At 42.6% G+C, this 19099-nt stretch overlaps 2 protein-coding genes and 2 long non-coding RNA genes across 5 annotated transcripts; 1 reads left to right on the forward strand and 3 right to left on the reverse strand.

The window, feature by feature from the left end:
• The first annotated feature begins 1148 nt into the window (after positions 1 to 1148).
• Positions 1149 to 2316, forward strand: LOC143016107 (uncharacterized). Its single transcript, XR_012965486.1, has 3 exons — positions 1149 to 1388; positions 1806 to 1921; positions 2179 to 2316. It is a non-coding gene; the product is annotated as an uncharacterized LOC143016107 (long non-coding RNA).
• On the reverse strand, positions 1780 to 5478 carry LOC143016106 (uncharacterized). 2 transcript variants are annotated; one of them, XR_012965485.1, is made up of 4 exons: positions 5330 to 5478; positions 4685 to 4787; positions 3138 to 3282; positions 1780 to 2883 (listed from the first exon to the last, which is right to left on the reverse strand). It is a non-coding gene; the product is annotated as an uncharacterized LOC143016106 (long non-coding RNA). The 2 variants fall into 2 exon arrangements; XR_012965484.1 differs by lacking the exon at positions 1780 to 2883 and having other exon boundaries at positions 3051 to 3282.
• Positions 5479 to 7160: 1682 nt separating this feature from the next.
• misp3 (MISP family member 3) lies at positions 7161 to 10161 on the reverse strand. The gene is made up of 3 exons (XM_076170349.1): positions 8880 to 10161; positions 8137 to 8201; positions 7161 to 7278 (listed from the first exon to the last, which is right to left on the reverse strand). The coding sequence occupies exons 1-3, from the start codon at positions 9961 to 9963 to the stop codon at positions 7186 to 7188; spliced, it is 1242 nt and encodes a 413-aa protein (XP_076026464.1). The 5' UTR covers positions 9964 to 10161; the 3' UTR covers positions 7161 to 7185.
• A 5218-nt stretch (positions 10162 to 15379) lies between these two features.
• Positions 15380 to 16548, reverse strand: LOC143016139 (uncharacterized). Its single transcript, XM_076170305.1, has one exon. It carries the CDS (start codon positions 16471 to 16473, stop codon positions 15829 to 15831), a length of 645 nt encoding a protein of 214 aa, XP_076026420.1. The 5' UTR covers positions 16474 to 16548; the 3' UTR covers positions 15380 to 15828.
• Between the last annotated feature and the right edge of the window lie 2551 nt (positions 16549 to 19099).

Consider the following 19099-nt stretch of genomic DNA (forward strand, 5'->3'; position numbering starts at 1 on the left):
TACACACAGTCATGAACCTTAATGTAGAAAAGCAAGGACACACACACCTGTCACACTCATATTAAGTAACCTCATGAGATGTGTTTGCATAGCCGGGTGAGGAACAAACCCAACAAGCCAAAAACAGTACAAGGGCAACGTTTTGTTTGACCTTTTTCTCATTCAATGTTGCGTTTGCTGTTGTAACTGCATAGTGTCCTTCCACTGTAATAAATGCAGAGACATGTCTTTGCATGGAAACACATGTACACCTAAACATGCCGGCCTCACCCCGCCGCGTCCTCCTATTGTTCTGTCCCTCCTGACAAAGAGCCATTACAAGAGCAACGGCTAATCCCCTAAACGGCGACCCTCTGCCACGACGCTGCTGCAGTGAACCCATGGCAGCAGGCTAGAAGACGACGACAATGAAACAATGTAAATGAGTGAGGTGATTGACAGCTGTGCAGGCTTATTATAAGTTCAGCATATCTGAAAAGCAGTCATTTAGCTGTCAGACGGAAATGATATGAAGTTTGTGCTGATGTGAAAATAAACTTTCTGACCTTTGACATTATTAACAAATAGAACTTAATACAAATTGCCATCTTTTCTCTGGAAGGGAGTGAAGGTCAATGTGTTCCCTCTCATTTTCAGATCTGTTGACAACCAATAAATCACCTGCTCTAATACAAAAGCCTTGCTGATGTGCCCGGCCTGGCAAAGCAGCATGTAAGGGAAGTTGTCTAGAGAATGGAATTAAGCTTATTAATAATTTTGAGCACTTAAGGCAGAGCATAATAATGTACCGGCAACATCACTGGGCTGCGTCCACTCAGAATGAGGAAATAAATTATTCACAGGAGATTGGGAGGTCACCAACGCGAGGACTTTTGATCTCTCCCTTTCACACACACACATACAGTATAAGTGTACACACATGTACACACATATATACACACACACACACACACACCACACACACATACACACAAGCACTCACATGCCATTCCTGTTGCTTGATTCTATCAGAGAACATTTTGTATGGGCACAGCTACGGTGGCCGAGAACCGCCACCGCTGCAAATAAAAGAAGCGCTGCAAAAATAAAAAAGCTGGTGTGCAAAAATAAAAAGCTGGTGCAAAAATAAAAAAGGCGATGCAAATAAAAGAAAGTCTGCAAAAAAGAAACGCTACTGCAAATAAAAGAAAGTCTGCAAAAATAAAAAAGTCGGTGCAAAAATAAAAACGGTGATGCAAATAAAAAAGCCACAACGGAAGAGGGTTACCGGGGACTGTTTTTGCCGATGCACCTGTGTGAGTAGAAGACGACGCCGACGCACCTGTGTGAGGAGAAGAAGACGGCGACGACGACGAGAAGAAACTACGAATAGGAAAACGAACTAGAAAGTAAGTGAACATGATAGTGTTTAATGTCGCTACGTGTACTTTTTAATGTGTTATTTGGTTAGGCCAGGTAACCCCAGGTTTGAAGTTGAACTGGAGAATGCCGGTGTATTGTTAGCTTCGGCTAACACGGGGAGACCACTAACGAGAGTGGAAGCAACTGACGGCTACAGCTTATTACTATCGTTGTTGTTGTTGCTTGTATCATTAATAGTCATGCTAACAATAATCTAAGGCGTGGGTAACAATAGTTATTTGGATGAATGTGAAGTTTAAGCTGTGTGAGGTGGCCAGGGACTTTTGTGAAAATACCATGACCATAATGTCAGATTGAGGTATTGAACTGACGGCTAAAATGTTCATGCAATTTAAGTCCAAAGCAACCTAATGATACTTGTTTTTTTTGTTTGTTTTTTGCAGATCATAATGAATTGTCCTTTTTGTGGACACCAGCAGCCTCCGAAACTACTTTGTCGGATTCAGAGGTGATCATCATGAGTCCAAGCTCTGCAGAATTCAGTGCAGCTGATACATTGGTGAGTGCCACATTTGTTGTGTCTTACATTGATTATATTGTAAGTTCTGTCTGAAAATGAAAATGTTTCTAGATTTTACATAGAAGCCATGTTTCTGATGAAACGTGCCAAAATAGCATTTTAAATTACAGTAAATGTTGCAGTGTCCTGGCCTACACATATTTTACAAACTTCAATATTTATGTTCAAATTTGTTCAGCTCTAGTTCTGTCAATCAAATTTGAAGTGCTCACTGATATATTGTTTTTTACTTCCAGATATGGGAACCTGCAGATGGAGAGTCAAGCACTGATTCAGCAGCTCTGGTAATTGTAGCTCCGAAACATAGTCTATCGTTCACACTTAGCCTTGTCTGAAAATATTGTCACACAATCAAGGCTTAAACTACTTAAAAGAATGTGTCACGCTCTGACCTAGAGATCCATGTTTGTGTACATTATATTAAACATTTCATTTTTAGACTGTTGTCAAGACCGCACATTTTTATTGTATTTGATATCAGGAATGTGCTTGCAGCTTCAGCTTGTTTCTTTAAATAAAAAATAAATAAAAAAACTACAGACTGTTCTTTTTTTTTTTTTTTAAGATTTTTTCAGGCATAGACAACTTTATTACAGACATTTGTACGTTGCTTTGGACAAAAGCCTCTGCCAAATGACAGGGGAGAGAAGAAAATGACAGCAGCAATATACAGCAGCAGCAAATACAACACATAAAAAGAAGTTTGTTTTGGTGTTGTCACAACACAAATATGTCCCTAAAATTTTTACAGACCAGCCATGTTTTTCAGGGTGATGTAGTTCTCTACAGCTGATTCCCACTGCAAAGGAGCTCTTACACCACTCTGTCGTTGCAGTTCTCCAAAAAGAGTTTCATGCTCATCCCCAGCAGGAGTTGCTGGCACTGGCATGATGCTGGTGATGTGGTTCAGGGTTTGGGCAGATGCTGGGAAACCACAATTGCTAGGAGCAAGTACAGGAAAGTGTTCACACTGAGCAACACATCAATTAAGTTTCACTTTCATGGTCATTACAATTATCTCCAGAGTTTCTTACAGGACAAGGATGCAGAGACCCAAAGACAAGCAATGATCTTAGGTTAAACTAAGTATCAAATATTAGAGAAAGCATTGCACATGAGGGAAAACTTTATTGTGAATCTTAAATTTTATAATCAAAATGTTACAAAATATTTTCAAGTGCAGTTAAGTACCCACATTTTAGAGCACCACATTATTTCAGTTTTTACGTAATTAATAATAAATAAGGTGACTCCAGGAGGTGAACTTTGTGTTTGCAGGGCTGCCATTGAAGAGATGCCTCTCCCTCAAGTCACTGAACAGATCCATCCAAAATTGGCTCCTAGATAGAAAACACAAATTCATCCAGGTCATCGTTCTTCAAGAGGTTTAGATTAATGTACAAGTCCACTTACTACTGACTCATGCCTTTTGGAGATTTCACTACAATATACCCTTTCCTTTAAAAAGCACAGCAATATACATTAAACTGAGAAATAATATAAATGCATACAGCAAATACAATAATCCAGGGTCAAGTAAAATATAAATGAATTAAAAGTGACAGAAACCTTTGTTTCCGGAACCAGCTTTCAATCCGCTGGTTGGATGTTGAAGTGCCATACATGTGGCTTTAAGCTCCTGCAAACTCGTCTGCATGCTCTGATCTCATGGTACATTGAATGGCGGCCATTATTCCATTTTCAGTGCCGCAATCTGTGCGGAGCCGCTTTGGAAAAACTCCATGCTCAACTACACAGTTGATGTAGTTTTGAGCAATTACTGAAGGGTCGTTGTTCGTCTTTCCACAATTCAGCCACATAATTTTTCTGGAGAAGCCATCAATGCAGCCACTTATGCCAATTCCAAAAGGTTTTAATTTATTATACCCATCAACGTGCCAGGTTTCGTTTGGTCCCATTGAATGATATGCCCTTCGAACAAATCTACGTCTGCAGCGATTCTCTGTTCCACATGGATCCAGCTCTGCCATTAGGTGCATCGTCTTGTCTGACGACAAGAGAGTGTTTCCGTTTCAGAATCTGCAACATCGCTCTATACCCTAAAAGCTGGCCTGATCCCTTTAGCTCCTCGGAAATAGCTGCCTGCACAGTAGCAATTGGAGTGTAGTTGATCCTTCTGGTCAGGCTTGCATGTTTTAGTCTTTTTTGTAGATTGCGAAAACTGACTGATGTGTTGTGTTTGGTTTTCAGTAAGTCCACTATTATTTCATAACTATGGCCCTCTGTGAAATATTTTTGGATAAGTTCATCCACTGGAGTACTAGCTTCAGGACCTGAGGGGTAGGACGGAGGACACTATATTAGAGGCTAAATGATGAACTGCATAATGAACATTTTCAATTTTTACAGAGGTGAATAAATGAGATTGTTAAGATTATCATGTGTGGGTGACATGGTAGTTAGTGATTAGTTATTGAGGAATCAAGCTATTCAATGCACTCGTTAAAGTTAATTAATTGAAAATGTCTTTATATAAAAGTAGCATAGTGCAAAACACTCAAAATTGTTGCATAGGATTTTTTTACAGGGATCAGTAGCCTACTAGACTAAGAAACTTTCTTAATTTTTCATGTCTTCAAATTCATTGTATTCCACATGCCTCTGTTATGGATTTCACCATATGAAGTGGTATATTCATGACTAACAGACAGTATATTCTCTGAAAAAGCATAGCAATCCATCATGTTTAAGAACCTCATTAACTGTCAGAAAGAAATGTACCTTCATCTTGAAGACTCCTTAGGAACCTGACATTTCTACAGCATGAGCCACAATATACCAGGACGGATGGAAGGTTCACCCCACAGAATGGACAAAACATGACCTGGTAAATGACAAAGCAAAAACAGTCAAGTTTAGGATTCAATCTGACATTATGGTCATGGTTCTTTCTCAAAGGTCCCTGGCCACCCCACACAGCTTAAACTTCACATTCATCCACATAACTTCTGTTACCCACGCCTTAGATTATTGTTAGCATGATTATTAATGATACAAACAACAACAACGACAGTAATAAGCTGTCTTCACTGTAGATAGTCACCACAAAACGAGCTCACTCACAGAGTCACAGTCAGATGTTGGTCCAGAAAGTGTGTCTCCAATGCTGCTGAAGCTGTTTGAATCTGAAGCTACTTAAATAAATGAGTGTGATGGCATCACGCTAACAAAACGATGTCATCCAATAACTCAAACTCCAGCTATGATGTCAAACTGACATCTGGTTAGTGGTCTCCCCGTGTTAGCCGAAGCTAACAATACACCGGCATTCTCCAGTTCACCTTCAAACCTGGGGTTACCTGGCCTAACCAAATAACACATTAAAAAGTACACGTAGCGACATTAAACACTATCATGTTCACTTACTTTCTAGTTCGTTTTCCTACTCGTAGTTTCTTCTCGTCGTCGTCGTCGCCGTCTTCTTCTCCTCACACAGGTGCGTCGGCGTCGTCTTCTACTCACACAGGTGCATCGGCAAAAACAGTCCCCGGTAACCCTCTTCCGTTGTGGCTTTTTTATTTGCATCACCGTTTTTATTTTTGCACCGACTTTTTTATTTTTGCAGACTTTCTTTTATTTGCAGTAGCGTTTCTTTTTTGCAGACTTTCTTTTATTTGCATCGCCTTTTTTATTTTTGCACCAGCTTTTTATTTTTGCAGCGCTTCTTTTATTTGCAGCGGTGGCGGTTCTCGGCCACCGTACACAGCTGGTATCCATGGTGACTAATTTCACTTTGACCGCTGTGCTGCAGGTGTGAAAAAACCCACATAAGGGCATTCCACAAAGTGGCTTTTCATGTGTCACCACAACACACTGTCTCAATGCTATTTAAGGCTGAGGACAGCAGAGGAGAAAGTATGTGACGAGAGATATGACAAGTACAATCATCAACCAGCTGACATCACTGCTGTAATTACTTTAATCAGAGACTTGTTGTGGTACATAAGGTTTTACAATAACACTGGACCCAGTACAGTTATGTCAAGTGGTAAGAAATGAGCATGGAGTGAGGTATAGAACAGAAATGTACAGATCTAGGTTTTCTTTTCTTTAACAATACAACAATACAACAGCATTTGTTGACATTTTTGTTTATATTTTTTTGAAATTTAAGTCACCATCTGAATGCCATGTGTATGCTGTGGTGGGCCCACATTCAGATATCGATCCAGATCAGGCACATTAGTGCTTCGGGCTCACACGTATGCTAATTCAACAGGATGAAATTATTTTATACAACGACAACACTGCAATACTGCTGTGCAACACCTCATGCATTTTTACTCATGTGATTTCAAAGTGACGAGAGTAAAACTCATTTAGTATTGGCAAAAAAAAATCAGAGGACTGCTGGGCCTTGGCAGAGGTATGTACGCTCTGACTGCCCTCTAGTTTGAAGGAGGGCATGAATACAGAATATTTACCTTTAGGGCCAATCTTGGCCAAATTCAGGCCAAGATTGCACCTGTTAAAATACAATCCAGCTTCCAGTATTGATGTATGAAAATAAGTAGCGATGCATGGACTGGCCAGTGTATGTGATGTAGGAAAAGACCTCAGCAGAAGAAACAGATTGATTATCTTCTGTGAAAAACCTCACGAGAAGCAGAAACAATGGGAGCAGAAAAACAATAGATTATTCACAATGGACAACCATTATACATAAAATTGTGCAATTTGTTCTCAGTTGACATCTAATTGTCTTCACCGCTGCAGCATCCTGTGCCATCAATAAATTAAAACAAAAAAATAATCTCTACTTTAGAAAATTGTATGCAGGACCATTACGGTTCTTAAATTTAACATTGCTCTCATCATTTGTTTTTCCTGTTCCCATTTGTCGTTCCCAGTTTTCCATTATCATCCTGTATCACAAGAGCGACTGCTGTGCCAGTAAAAATTCTGTCCCTCTTCAGGAATTTTCTTACTTTCCTCCTCTCCGAAAGACTCTTTGGCGTTTTCAGTCCACCACCGATCCCTCTTCGCGTTCCCAATCCTTCTGACCCCCTTTCTAGCTTCGATACTTGCCCTCTTTCTCACTTCTTACCCATCATCAGTCATTTTCCTTCCCTGCCGCCTCCACTGTTTGCTGTGTCCTCATGCTGACCTCTTTTTTATTTTTTATTTCAGTCTTCACCGCCCACCACCTCATCGCTAGGACATGAATAATCCTCCCTCCCCTCCCTTCATCCCTCCCTCAGTGTGCTCTTGTCTCCTTCTCCTCAGTCTTCCTCATTGTGTCCTTTGACCAGGCTCGTTTCCCAGCGCTGCAGCAGAGGAGGCTTCTGTCTACGGGTCCGGGGACTGACTTGGACCTGGAAAAACCCACAAAAAGATAAAAAATGGATGGATTTATTTCCTCTTACTCAAGGGGAGGTTAATGCTACAAAGATCCTAAGCCATGTTCAGCAGTCGACTGCCTAGCTCAATTTCTATTGCAGTTTTCCGTAATTCCTGAACTGGAACAAGATCTGGGAGAAGGAGGGGAGAAAGCCTGGCAGCAGGAAGGGGGGGGAAATAGGGAATAGGGAAAAGGATTGCTAATTCTGCTGTCAAGAGCGAACCGTGCAGCTCAGATCCAGCGTATCAATGCCAAAGTGATTTTATACCTCTCAGCACTAACTAGAGATAGCACCATTTCAAAGAGATACAAGACCCATGAGGCACGTGAAGGAAATCTGTGGAATTGTCAATTGACTTTCCTCTCTCTGCACTCTCGGCCCACACACACACACACATTTTACAGACTGCACTAAACTCTTGTCTCTCTCCCTTTCTCAGTGACTGTGTGCTTGTGTCTTATCCTCAAAGATAAGCGAGTGTGCTCGGCTTGTTATCAGATGTGTGACTTTCTTCACCAAACCGTCTGCAGTCCAAAATAGTTGTGCAATGCATTCATACTGACGTCGCGAGTTAGCCAATTAAACAGTGGAGGCAGACTCAGGAAGCTGATTTGCCTACATTTTCATGTCCCATACAAAGTTGGCCCAATACAAACAGACGGGCGGGGGGGGAGGAGGGGGGGATTTGCAACATAAAAGCATTGTGCAGGAACATCTATGGATGTCAGTGTGATGGTATTTTCCCATACAGTGCGATTCAACTTTAAGAAATTGATGTTAGTCAAGTGTTATGACTTCATTTCAGCACAAAGACTGCAAACACTGACTCACCTCTGGCCGGCTACGCTGCTCTTGTTCTGGAGGCCACATGCCTAGCTTTCCAAGGGACTGGCGTACTGGAACAGAGAGGAAGAATAAAAGAGGGTGAGAGTAGGAGGATAAGGGGATAAAGGTGCTCCAGTGATCTTGTTTGTGCTGCACCATGTGAGCAATAAAGCCTCGACTCAAATGAACAGCGGACACAGCGACAAGACGACTGACAGAACAGGAAAACGCAAAGGAAATAAAAAGAAATATTGAACAAACATTGTGAACTACAAAGAAACGAGTCACCACAGGGTAAACAATATGAAGACATTTTATATAACGGTCGCATCTATAAAGCAATAATGTTCATTTCAGAACAATGAGTCATCTGGGTCCTGTCGTGCCACTCCCTGGTCAGTGTTCACACAGCTGCTACGCCAACCAAGGCTGACGCTGGCAACAAACACATACTGGCAACTATCTCCCTCAACCCCAAAATTGGACTCTTGCTGCTGACACATCGTGTCAACATGACATTTTAATTTAAATTTTTACAAAGAATAAAAGTAGTTTGGAATCTGGTTGGATTATACTCTCTGGGGGAAAAAAAATCATCTTTTCTTTCGCAACAGCAAACAATGATTTGTTGAGATGTTCCAATGACCATGACATAATGAAGTAATGTGCTTGTTCAGCTGTTTCAGGCTGTTTTCATCATCTCACAGTAGATGCAATACTCAATCTCAGGCAGCCAAACACACACTCACCTGATGTGGATCCACTTCTTCCCCTGGATATGGGAGCCGGTAAATTGGGAAGAGCCTCTTCATTCCATGTGGGGCTATTTCTGTCTATGCTGACTGGTCTCCCTGCGCCTCCTCCGTTTCCAACACAAGGGCCCCCGTACAGGCTGATCCTCTGCTTGCGAAGCTCCTTCTCCCTCTCCTGAGTCTCCCGGATATCCCGCTCCACTTTAACCACAGATGTGGAGGGACGCAGCTTGAAAAAGGGGTTCTCTTTGGGTGCTTCTTCCTCTTCCTTTTCATGCTCTCTACCTGTAATCCTGTATGTTCCATTCACAGTTGTTGAGACACGAGGCATTCCAGAGTCAACCTCATTTAACCCTACAGTCTCTGGTTTGGTGTGGTAGAGCTTCTGCGATGGGACCCAGACGTTATTCTCTGGGATGACGTTCTGGCAATAGGTGGAACGCCCTCCTTTAGGTGAATTTGGGCTCGGTGTCTGCCTCATCATGTCTACGCTGTCTCTCCTCTCCACATACGAGCCTCTTGCTGTAGAGCCTTGTGAGGTGCCCCTCTGTTTGAAAAAGGTGGAACGCTCGTTACCAGAGAATGGGGTCTTACTCCTTGTTGAGACGGCCGTGGATGGATCCTTGGGTTCCTGAAATGCCTCAAAAAGTTGTTTCTTCTCTTTGAGTTGGCGTACAGTGCCTTTGTCATAAACCCCCGGCACCTTCCCAAGCTTGACGAGATCCTGTTCCCTCTGGGCTTCCTCATGGATCTCCTGCTGCATCTTTTTCCCAGCAAACTGTCTGTCTTTGCCTGGATTCCTTTCAGACTTTGCAGTAGGTGACTGAGGCAGAATATTTTTCTTGAATGGTACCTCTACATACTCATTGGTCGAGGGCGGAGTGGGGAGTCCTCTGGACCTTCTCAGGCTCTGTTCACGGTCTATCGCTCGTCTGATCTCCCTCTCAATTGGCGTCTCATATTTAAGCCTTGTTGAGGAGCCCATGGTGATGGTGGTTTGGGTCTCCATAGAGCTCCTTGGTGAGAAGTCTGCTGATACTCCACTGTCGCTCTGGCTATCATCGTATGAGTCATTCTCCATCCTTGTGGGTCTACCGCGTCTAGAGAACACATAGAAGAATGAGTCTGTCTCCTGCTTCTGTGTTTGGACTCTCTCTCCGAAGTGTTCCTCCACTCCTGCCTTATCCCTTTCGAGTCCACGCGCTTTCTGTTCTTCCTTCCCACCTGTTTGCTCAGTTTCTCTCTCTATTCTTTCCTCCGCCCTTCTGTACCTTTCACTCACATTTACAACACAGCCAGAGCCTTGAGAGGTTGCCCCGCCCTTGCTGACCAGCTCCATGGCAACGGTTGACAAAGGGGGAGAGCCCTGGCCAAGCACCTGTTGTGTGGCTTCCTGGTTTTCTCCCCTGGGGGCTAGTTCATAGCTGCTTTGAGGAGGCAGCTCCCCCTGCTGAGGAGCTGAGGGAACTACAGATACACTGCTAACAGAAACGCTGTCAGAGGAAGTGAGAGGCTTCCCAATGTCACCCATTGGTTCCCATTCCTGCTGGAAAAAATTTATCAAGGGGTCGGAGTCTTCATCCTCACCTTCATCAGCAAGACATGAGTTTGATTCATGTGAGTTGCTTCTCTCTGCTGGAGAATGGCTAGAGGTTGAGGTTGTTACAGCAGCAGCCCCCGACATATCACATTCAGATTCAGTGTCGTTCCCACTAACTGGTAAGGTGGTGTTTTCTTTTGTTTTCACTTTTTCTCCTGCTGCTTCCTCAGATGTTGCCTCTACCTTCTCATCTACATGCTGATCAGGCTGAGGTGTATGTGGCTGTTCCTCTGAAGAGGTGAGGTTTTGGATGATCTCTGAATCGCTGATCCACTTAGCTTCCTCCCTTTCCTCATAAGGTTCATCCAGAGGCTGTCCGGACTCTTCACCAGTCTCTAAGGTTCCTAGAGTTATTTGGGGGGCTTGACCTTGAACTTCATCAGCAAGAGTAAGCAAGATGGTATTGTCTGAGTTGCCTCTATCTGATGGAGAAAGTCTCGGGGTAGAGGTTGTTCCAGCAACATCACTTCCTTCAGCAAGAGCAGGCGAGTTGACATCATTTGAGTTGCTCCTATCTGAGGGAGAATGGTTAGTAGTAGAGGTTGTTACTGCAACCTCACCTCCATCAGCAAGATAATTGCTAGAGGTTGGGGTTGTCACTGCTACCTCATCTCCATCAGCAGGTGAATGGCTAGGGGTTTGGTTTGTTTCAGCAAGAAGAAGTGAGTTGGCATTGTCTGAGTTGATATCTGATGGAGATTCGCTAGAAGTTGAGGTTGTAACAGCAACCTCACCTTCATCAGCAAGAGGAAGCGAGTTGGCATCATCTGAGTTGCTTTTATCTGGTGTAAAATCGCTAGAGAACTTTACAGCAACCACACCTTCATCAGCAAGAGGAAGCGAGTTGGCATCGTCTGAGTTGCTTCTATCCGATGGAGAATGGCTAGAGGTTGAGGTTGTAACAGCAACCTCACCTTCATCAGCAAGAGGAAGCAAGTTGGCATCGTCTGAGTTGCTTTTATCTGGTGTAAAATCGCTAGCGGTTGTTACAGCAACCACACCGTCATCAGCAAGAGGAAGCAAGTTGGCATCATCTGAGTTGCTTCTATCTGATGGAGAATGGCTGGAAGTTGAGGTTGTAACAGCAACCTCACCTTCATCAGCAAGAGAAAGCAAGTTGGCATCGTCTGAGTTGCTTTTATCTGGTGTAAAATTGCTAGAGGTTGAGGTTGTTAAAGCAACCTCACCTTCATCAGCAAGAGGAGGCGAGTTAGCATCATCTGTGTTGCCTCTATCTGGTATAAAATTGCTAGAGCTTGAGGTTGTTACAGCAACCTCACCTTCATCAGCAAGAGGTAAGTTGGCATCATCTGTGTTGCTTCCATCTAAAGGAGAATGGCACACTGAGGTTGTAACAGCAACCTCACCTTCATCAGCAAGAGTCAGCATGTGGGCATAATGTAAGTTGCTTCTATCTGAATGAGTATGGCTAGAGGTTGAGGTTGTTACCGCAGCAGCCCCTGACATATCGTGTTCAGATTCAGTGTCGTTCACACTACCTGGTGAGGTGGTGTTTTCTTTCTTCTCACTTTCTCCTGCTACTTCCTCACATGTTGCCTCTACCTTCTCATCCACATGCTCATCCAGCTGAGGTGACCATGGCTGTTCATCAGAACACCTAAGGTCTGAGATGATCTTGGTATCGCTGATCAACTCAGCTTCCTCCGTGTCCTTAGGAAATTGATCCAGAGGCTGTTCGGATTTTTCACTCGTCTCTAAAACATCTTGCATTTTCTGAGGGACTTGTTTGAGCTCCGTCTCTGACTTACCCCCATGGCTGTACACACTCACTGCTGTTGGCTCTTGATCTTCTATTTTAGTTGTTGAGACTGTTAGGTTCTCCTGCAGATTTGTAATCTCAGCTTCAGGCCTGTCACCCAGCTTAGCCTCTGCCTGGGACATGCTGACCCGCATGTCAAGCAAGTCAGCAAGACCACATTGCTCCTGGGCCATTGGCTCTGTTGCCATAGTAATGCGTCAGTTCCTGTCTGTAGTGGTACTTCGTGGCCTTGCTTCCTCTTCAGTGTTGATATACCACTTCTTGGGGTAAGCGTGGCAAAATACTAGGTAACTTTCCTTGAATAAATCTTTAATTAGAAGAGACAAAATTACAAATGGACTGTCAAATCTACCGTGATAAAACTGTTGCTTCCAGCGTTGCATACAACTGTGGTAGACTCTAAAGCTACATAAATAAACAATAATGATGCCATCAAACAAGCTAAGTTACAACATTGATGTCATACAAACTAACAAAGTTATAGTAGTGATGCCATCCAAACTAAGAACGTTAGTTGGTTCATCTTAAACCGGAGCAGCCAGGATGTTTGCCCTTCAGCCAGTGCAGAGTAACTGACAGCAAAGGGACATGGAGAGGAGTTGGGAACCAACGTGATTAACACAACAATCATTTTATATCCTATAATTCCAGTGCACTAGAAATGACAAATGGTTAAATGGTGACTCACTGCATTTGTTGTGACATTTAGTGTTGGTGTGCAAAGTGCTACGCTGTCACAGTGTCATGTCTTTCATTCCTCGCCGCTAAGCTAGCCAGAGTAAAATGCAGATGATGTCATGCATTAGCTATAAAAGGTCACAAGTATATAATGTATATCTTAATTTTAAGCAGGCAGCAGTGGAACAATTGAGAAGAATACCAAACACAGCAGACATTTAGTCTTTTTCTATTAGCTTCAGCAGCAGCTACGATACCACCTCATTGTGCAACCTATAAAGTTTTCTGCTGAACACAACATCCTTTAATCAGCTTACAAACTGGAGAATGGCTCAGTGTAACACACACACACACACACACACACACACCTTGTCTGCCACTCGCCAAGCTTTGTGGCGGCTTTGACCGATTGTTAGCACCGAGGGAGAATAATAAGGTGGATGGAGATTAATAAAGCATCCTATGTGTGTAAATCAGACAGAGAACATCAGCAAATTATAAACAAGAGAATATTGGCACCATGTACACAGTTTTTTCTTGGATGTAGCACAAAACAAATGTGTTTTGAACAGAAAGTTTACATCCTGTCCAGTGGATATAAAAATCTGTCTTTGCTCTGTTGTTAAGCTGTCACTTGGAGCCTATTAGAGCGCACCGTGTGCAGCACACTACACTGCTGAGTCCACGTGGGGAGGAATTTCAGTGCCAATTATGAAATGTACCCTAGTTGTCAGACTGGCCCGAGACAGACTAGACTAGGCATAAGCTGTGCTCATTAACTGTGCTTGTGCACGTCACTGCATTTACAGACTGCACACACATAAAACAACCAAAGCAAACTCTTCACATTCCGATAGTCGAGTAAAGGCTCCAGGCTGCCGACATCATGTAGTTCATCCATTCCAAGGTAGATTAATGAGTGATTCATTGACTGATTTTCTAAAGATGAATTGAAATGAGGTGGTTAGAAATCTGTTGAATAGTTGAACGCTTTTGCTTACACACCAGGTGATTCTGGTGAAAATCTTGCAAAAAACAATTAAATACCTTCAAAACTTGATGACTGATGCTGCAATGAAACAATCTCTTTGTTCATGTTCTGACACAGCGATGTAATATGATCGGGTAAAGCTAAGTATTCTGATGAAATGTTTCTTTTATTGATGTTTCCCTAAACGTTCTAATGCTGATAAATGACAAATGGCACCACCACTTCACTCCACTGACCCCCAACTGCCAGCAGAGGTCACTGCTTTTAATCTGATGCATGCACAATAAAGAACAAAGGCTCAATACAACAGAGTGAAAGCAAACAGAGAAAAAACAGCAACTTTGACTCCCATAGCTTTTAGGTATTTAGAAAGAGAAATTACTTTGTCATCTTTCTTCGTTTTACTAATATGACACTTGCATGATACACAATATCAGAAAATGTCATAGTTTCAAATTCTTAGAACTTTAACTGTCCGTAGCGTATCCAAAAATTAAGTTTAATGAAAGTACAGTATTTTGTGCAGTCACCTCTGAATATGACGTGCTGCTTTGTTAAAATTTTCAAGATGCAGGGAGAAAGCTGAACAAATTTACCCTCAGGCTCTAAAGCTCCCTCACAGGGCGAGCGAGGCAGCACAAGACTAAAGCTTCATTTCACAACAGTCATGCTTTGCTCATTAGCAACACAAGGTAGCAACAAGCTCATAATTGTTGTTAAAAATACATCTGCAAAGAAACGACCAATGTCACCAGGATCCTGAAGTGCGTCTACAGCTCAGGCCATTCAAGGAAAATGTTAATTATTCAAATAAATGCATGCATCTTCATCTCCAATTATTCTGTGGCTATCTGACATTTTCCTTGCACATTTTTTTAAATTTTGCCTTGTTCATTGTGGTAAAAATTCACACCTGGTTAGAGCTGTATTGTTATGATATTATGTGATATTATATAATTGTTTGAATATGGGAATATAGAGTTGTACATACCTGCCTATACAATATTGTGAAGTTTCCTTCCAATACACACTTCATGAGAACATTTCTGGTGATCAATGTTTAATTGACCTTGAGTGTAGCCTCAGCGCTCACAGTTCTACTTCTTTGCTGTCTGTTTCTCCTTCTTTGTCCACGCTAACAAACCTTCGTACATGCCGCTATTACATACAAAACTCACTGTAGAACACGCACGCACACACACACACATGCAAACACACACACGCACACGCACACGCACACACACACACACACACACACACACACACACACACACACACACACACACACACACACACACAGATTGTTCAACTGCAAGTATGCACACAATCATCTGCAAGAGGCTTACTCTGCTGGATTTGAAAATGTATAGCACTAATCCAGTTAGTTAGCAATGCAGGTTAATTATTCCAGCATGTAAGTGAATGAAGGCATTCAGGAAGTGGAGGGGGGAGATTACATCATTGCAGTTTAATTTTGTCCTCTTTGTTGTATAACATAACAACAAACAACAAACCAGGTGATTATGTGGTTTAGGTTTTCACAGACAGAAGATTAAATGAATAAATGTATTTGTTATGTAACTCACCACTGATAACAGCTTTGTTTCCGAAAAGTTGCTTCAAACAAACTTCATTTATTTCAACAGATGGGTTAACAAGGAACAAATCCAAGGTTGCTGGTGTCTAAACTTTTAATACATCACAGATAAAACGCTGGTGTCACACTGATCCTGTTAAACACATACTTTAAATACAGTTGTTGTTGGTGGCCACTGTTTAGGTGGTTGAGGTTTCAAAAGCAGTAGTAAGTTAAACCTTTTCATATATCTATGAAGACAAAAACAATTTCCTGTTTCCTTTCACACAAAATATATTCAACCTATTTAACCAAACATAATCAACAGAATGTCTCTCGTGCTTTTTGTTTCTCGGTTTTGTCCTCAACCTCTTCTGCTGCTTTGTTGGAGACCTGATCTGGACACAGCACTTTGCTGGGATCCATCACCACAGGAGGAGGCAGCTGCAAACACTTCAACTGAGCGCTGTACTCCTCCATCTCCTTTAGGTCCACCTCCCTCCTTCTGCTCACCAGGTACACATCCAGAGATGTCCTCCTCTTGGACTCCACATCCCAGCGCATCACCACACAGTCTGGGCAGGATGTAAAGAGGAAGCTCCCGCTGAGATTAAACCGATCCCCCACATCAAAGGTGAAGCTGCTGCCTTCTACTGAGATGTTGTAGGGTAGATACTGACACTGCTCGCCAAAACGGTTGATTTGGGTGTAGGAGGTCCTTGAGGGTTCACTGGAGTTGTAGAAGGTCATGGTGATGCTGTCTCTCAATTTCAGGGCCTCCAGGGATACTGGGTGGCTTAAACTGCCTGCTACTAAAGCCCATCTGCCCTCCAAGTATTGAGGATCCAGTTGATCCAAAGGCCTGATCAAATCTTCACAGGTCAGAGGAGCTGAGAGGCCCACCGGCACCAAACAGAGGAGAGCGACGACACTCACAGCAAACATGTCTCGTTGAGCTGCCTCCATGCTGTTAGAAGAGTCTTTGTGGAGATTTCTTTACATACAGCCTTTACTGAGTGAGGCTGTCCGGCTTTATAGGTAGATAGGTATAGATACGTTTTACACCAGGAAACTCCAGCTTTGCATCACTATCAGGGACAGAGTCCATTTGATAAATGTGATTTCCACTATTGAGAAATCACAAGACTTTAAATTCTGGGAATGGTCACTATTTGCACTGTAATAGCCTGAGTGGTCAATGTTGATTGGACATTGACCAGTACAAATATTGTGTGGTCTCATGAAACATATTGCTCCATGTGGACCTAAACTATCTCCCAAAGAGCCTAATTAATTTCACAGAGCAGTGATGCATAAAATGGCCATTTGTCTATAAGTGTGACTACATAATAAGTTATTATTCAAATAATAGTAAGTAATAGTAAGTTAATGAAGTTTATCTGGAATTATATGTATGATTATTATCAGGTGTCAAGTGAATATTTTCTGTCATCCTAAAAGGTTGAGCAGCGTTTTGCCATCACAACACTTTTGCACGAATTAATCAAAGATAAAACATTTAGTTTAATAAAAATGATTTAACCTTTAATGATATTGTATTGCAAGTCTGATCATTTTCAGGTTATTCATCAAATCCCTAGAATGCGAAAAACAGTTCAGTCCCATGAACCCATGCTGTGACATCCCTGCTTAAGAAAAACAAATCACTGTGATCCCAACTTTTATTGAAGACATTTAGGCAAATACAAAGACAAAACAGAGAGAATGTTCCACCTCACAAAGCATCAACTGACATTTGCTGTATGAGCTATGTGACCAAAGTCTCTCAGTCCTGTTTCTCTGTTTTCTCCACAGTCTGAGCCTCGGTGACGCTCGGTCCTGGACAAAACGCCTTGCTGGGATCCAGCACGGCAGGTGGAAGCATCTTCAGACACTCCACCTGAGCCTTGTACTCCTCCATCTCCTTCTGCTCCACCTCCCTCCTCCTGCTGAAGAAGTAAGCCCGCAGGACTGTCCCTGACTCCGTGTCGAAGCGCATCAGTATGCAGTCTGGACAAGACGTGTAGAGGAAGGTCACAGTGACGTTCACCTGAGCCAGTGCATCAAAGGTGAGTGTGCTGCCTTGAATTGAGACGTTGTGGGACCTCTGCCGGGCGTCAGGAAGACAGACAGTGGGAGTATAGCGGATGTTGGAGGTGTCATTGGTGTTGGTAAATTCAACTCTGGCGCTGTCCCTACGTTTGAAGAACTCGAGTGAGGCTGCATCTTTTGTGCTGCCTGCAACTAAAGCCCATCTGCCCTCCAAGCGACGAGGATCCAGTTGGTCCAAAGGCCGGATCAAATCTTCACAGGTCAGAGGAGCTGAGAGGCTCACAGGCAGCAAGCAGAGGAGAGCGACGACACTCACAGCAAACATGTCTCTGGGGGCTGTTGTTCTGTATAGAGGTGGGTTAGGATACTGCAGTCTCACTCTCTGACTGAATTTGTGGCGGGTGAACAGGAATCTCTGGTTTTATACTTTGGAAACTCCAATTTTACAGTCCAGCTAGTGATCAGAGTCCTCATTCACCTGTAAATTCCATGATTGCAAAATAAGTGTGGGTTTGGAGCCAACTGATCATTTTCATTGCCACTTTATTTGTTTTTAGCTGCGGTGTGGGCTCATTTCAGCCACATTTGATAAACTAGAGGGATATCTAAGATGTTAGTTTGGTGTGCTTAGCTACCCCAAGGGAAAACACTACATGGAAAAATTCATCAAACTATACAGACAGTGTGACCAAGTATTTGTTCAAATTTTAAAATCAAGTGAAGAATTGTAGGTCAAACCCTAGAAAAAAATCTTAATTGTGTTATCTTTCCACAAACTGCTTTTTGCGTTAATAAAAGGCTGAGATGAGACATGACGGGAAGACACAGTAATGCTTTAAAAGCCTTCAAAACATGTTTGAAACAAAAGTAAAAAGTAATTCCACTCTGGAACATTTGCAGTTTTTATTCATTTTTAAGCATTCATGATGTCTTTTTTATATTGAATGTATGATACAAACTTTCCAGCTCAATCCCTCTGTTTTGCTAAATATAACTGTGTTGATTTTATTTTAAGCTCAGATTTATAAAATCATCAATTCATAGAGACTGTTTGACCAAATACTTGTCCAAAGTCTCTTGAGCTTCTGTCTTCTCTTTCATTCAGCTGCTGGTTTAGTGACGCTCTGCTCTGGACAAAGCTTCTTGCTGGGATCCATCACAGCAGGTGGAGGCATCATGAGACACATGAGCTGAGCCTTGTACTCCTCCATCTCCTTCCGCCCCACCTCCCTCCTCTTGCTGAACAGGAACACTCGCACAATGTTCTCCACCCCTTTGTCAAAACGCAACACCAAACAGTCTGGACAGGACGTGTAGAGGAAGGTCAAGGTGAAGTTCATCTCAGCGACATTGAAGCTATTGCCTTCCAGTAAGGTGTCAAAGTGAAAATACTGACACTCGTCTCGAAAACGATGCATGCAAGTCATAGAAAGGCTGGAGGTTTCGTTGGTGTAGGAGAACTTCATGTTGATGCTCTCTCTACGTTTGAATTCCTCCACAGTTGCTGAATCTTTGATACTGTTCGCAACTAGAGCCCATC

This window comes from Genypterus blacodes, unplaced genomic scaffold (assembly GCF_046128005.1).
Source record: "Genypterus blacodes isolate CSIRO-AG114 ecotype Tasmania unplaced genomic scaffold, CSIRO-AGI_Gbla_v1 ptg000216l_1, whole genome shotgun sequence".
In the NCBI taxonomy this organism is placed as follows: domain Eukaryota; kingdom Metazoa; phylum Chordata; class Actinopteri; order Ophidiiformes; family Ophidiidae; genus Genypterus; species Genypterus blacodes.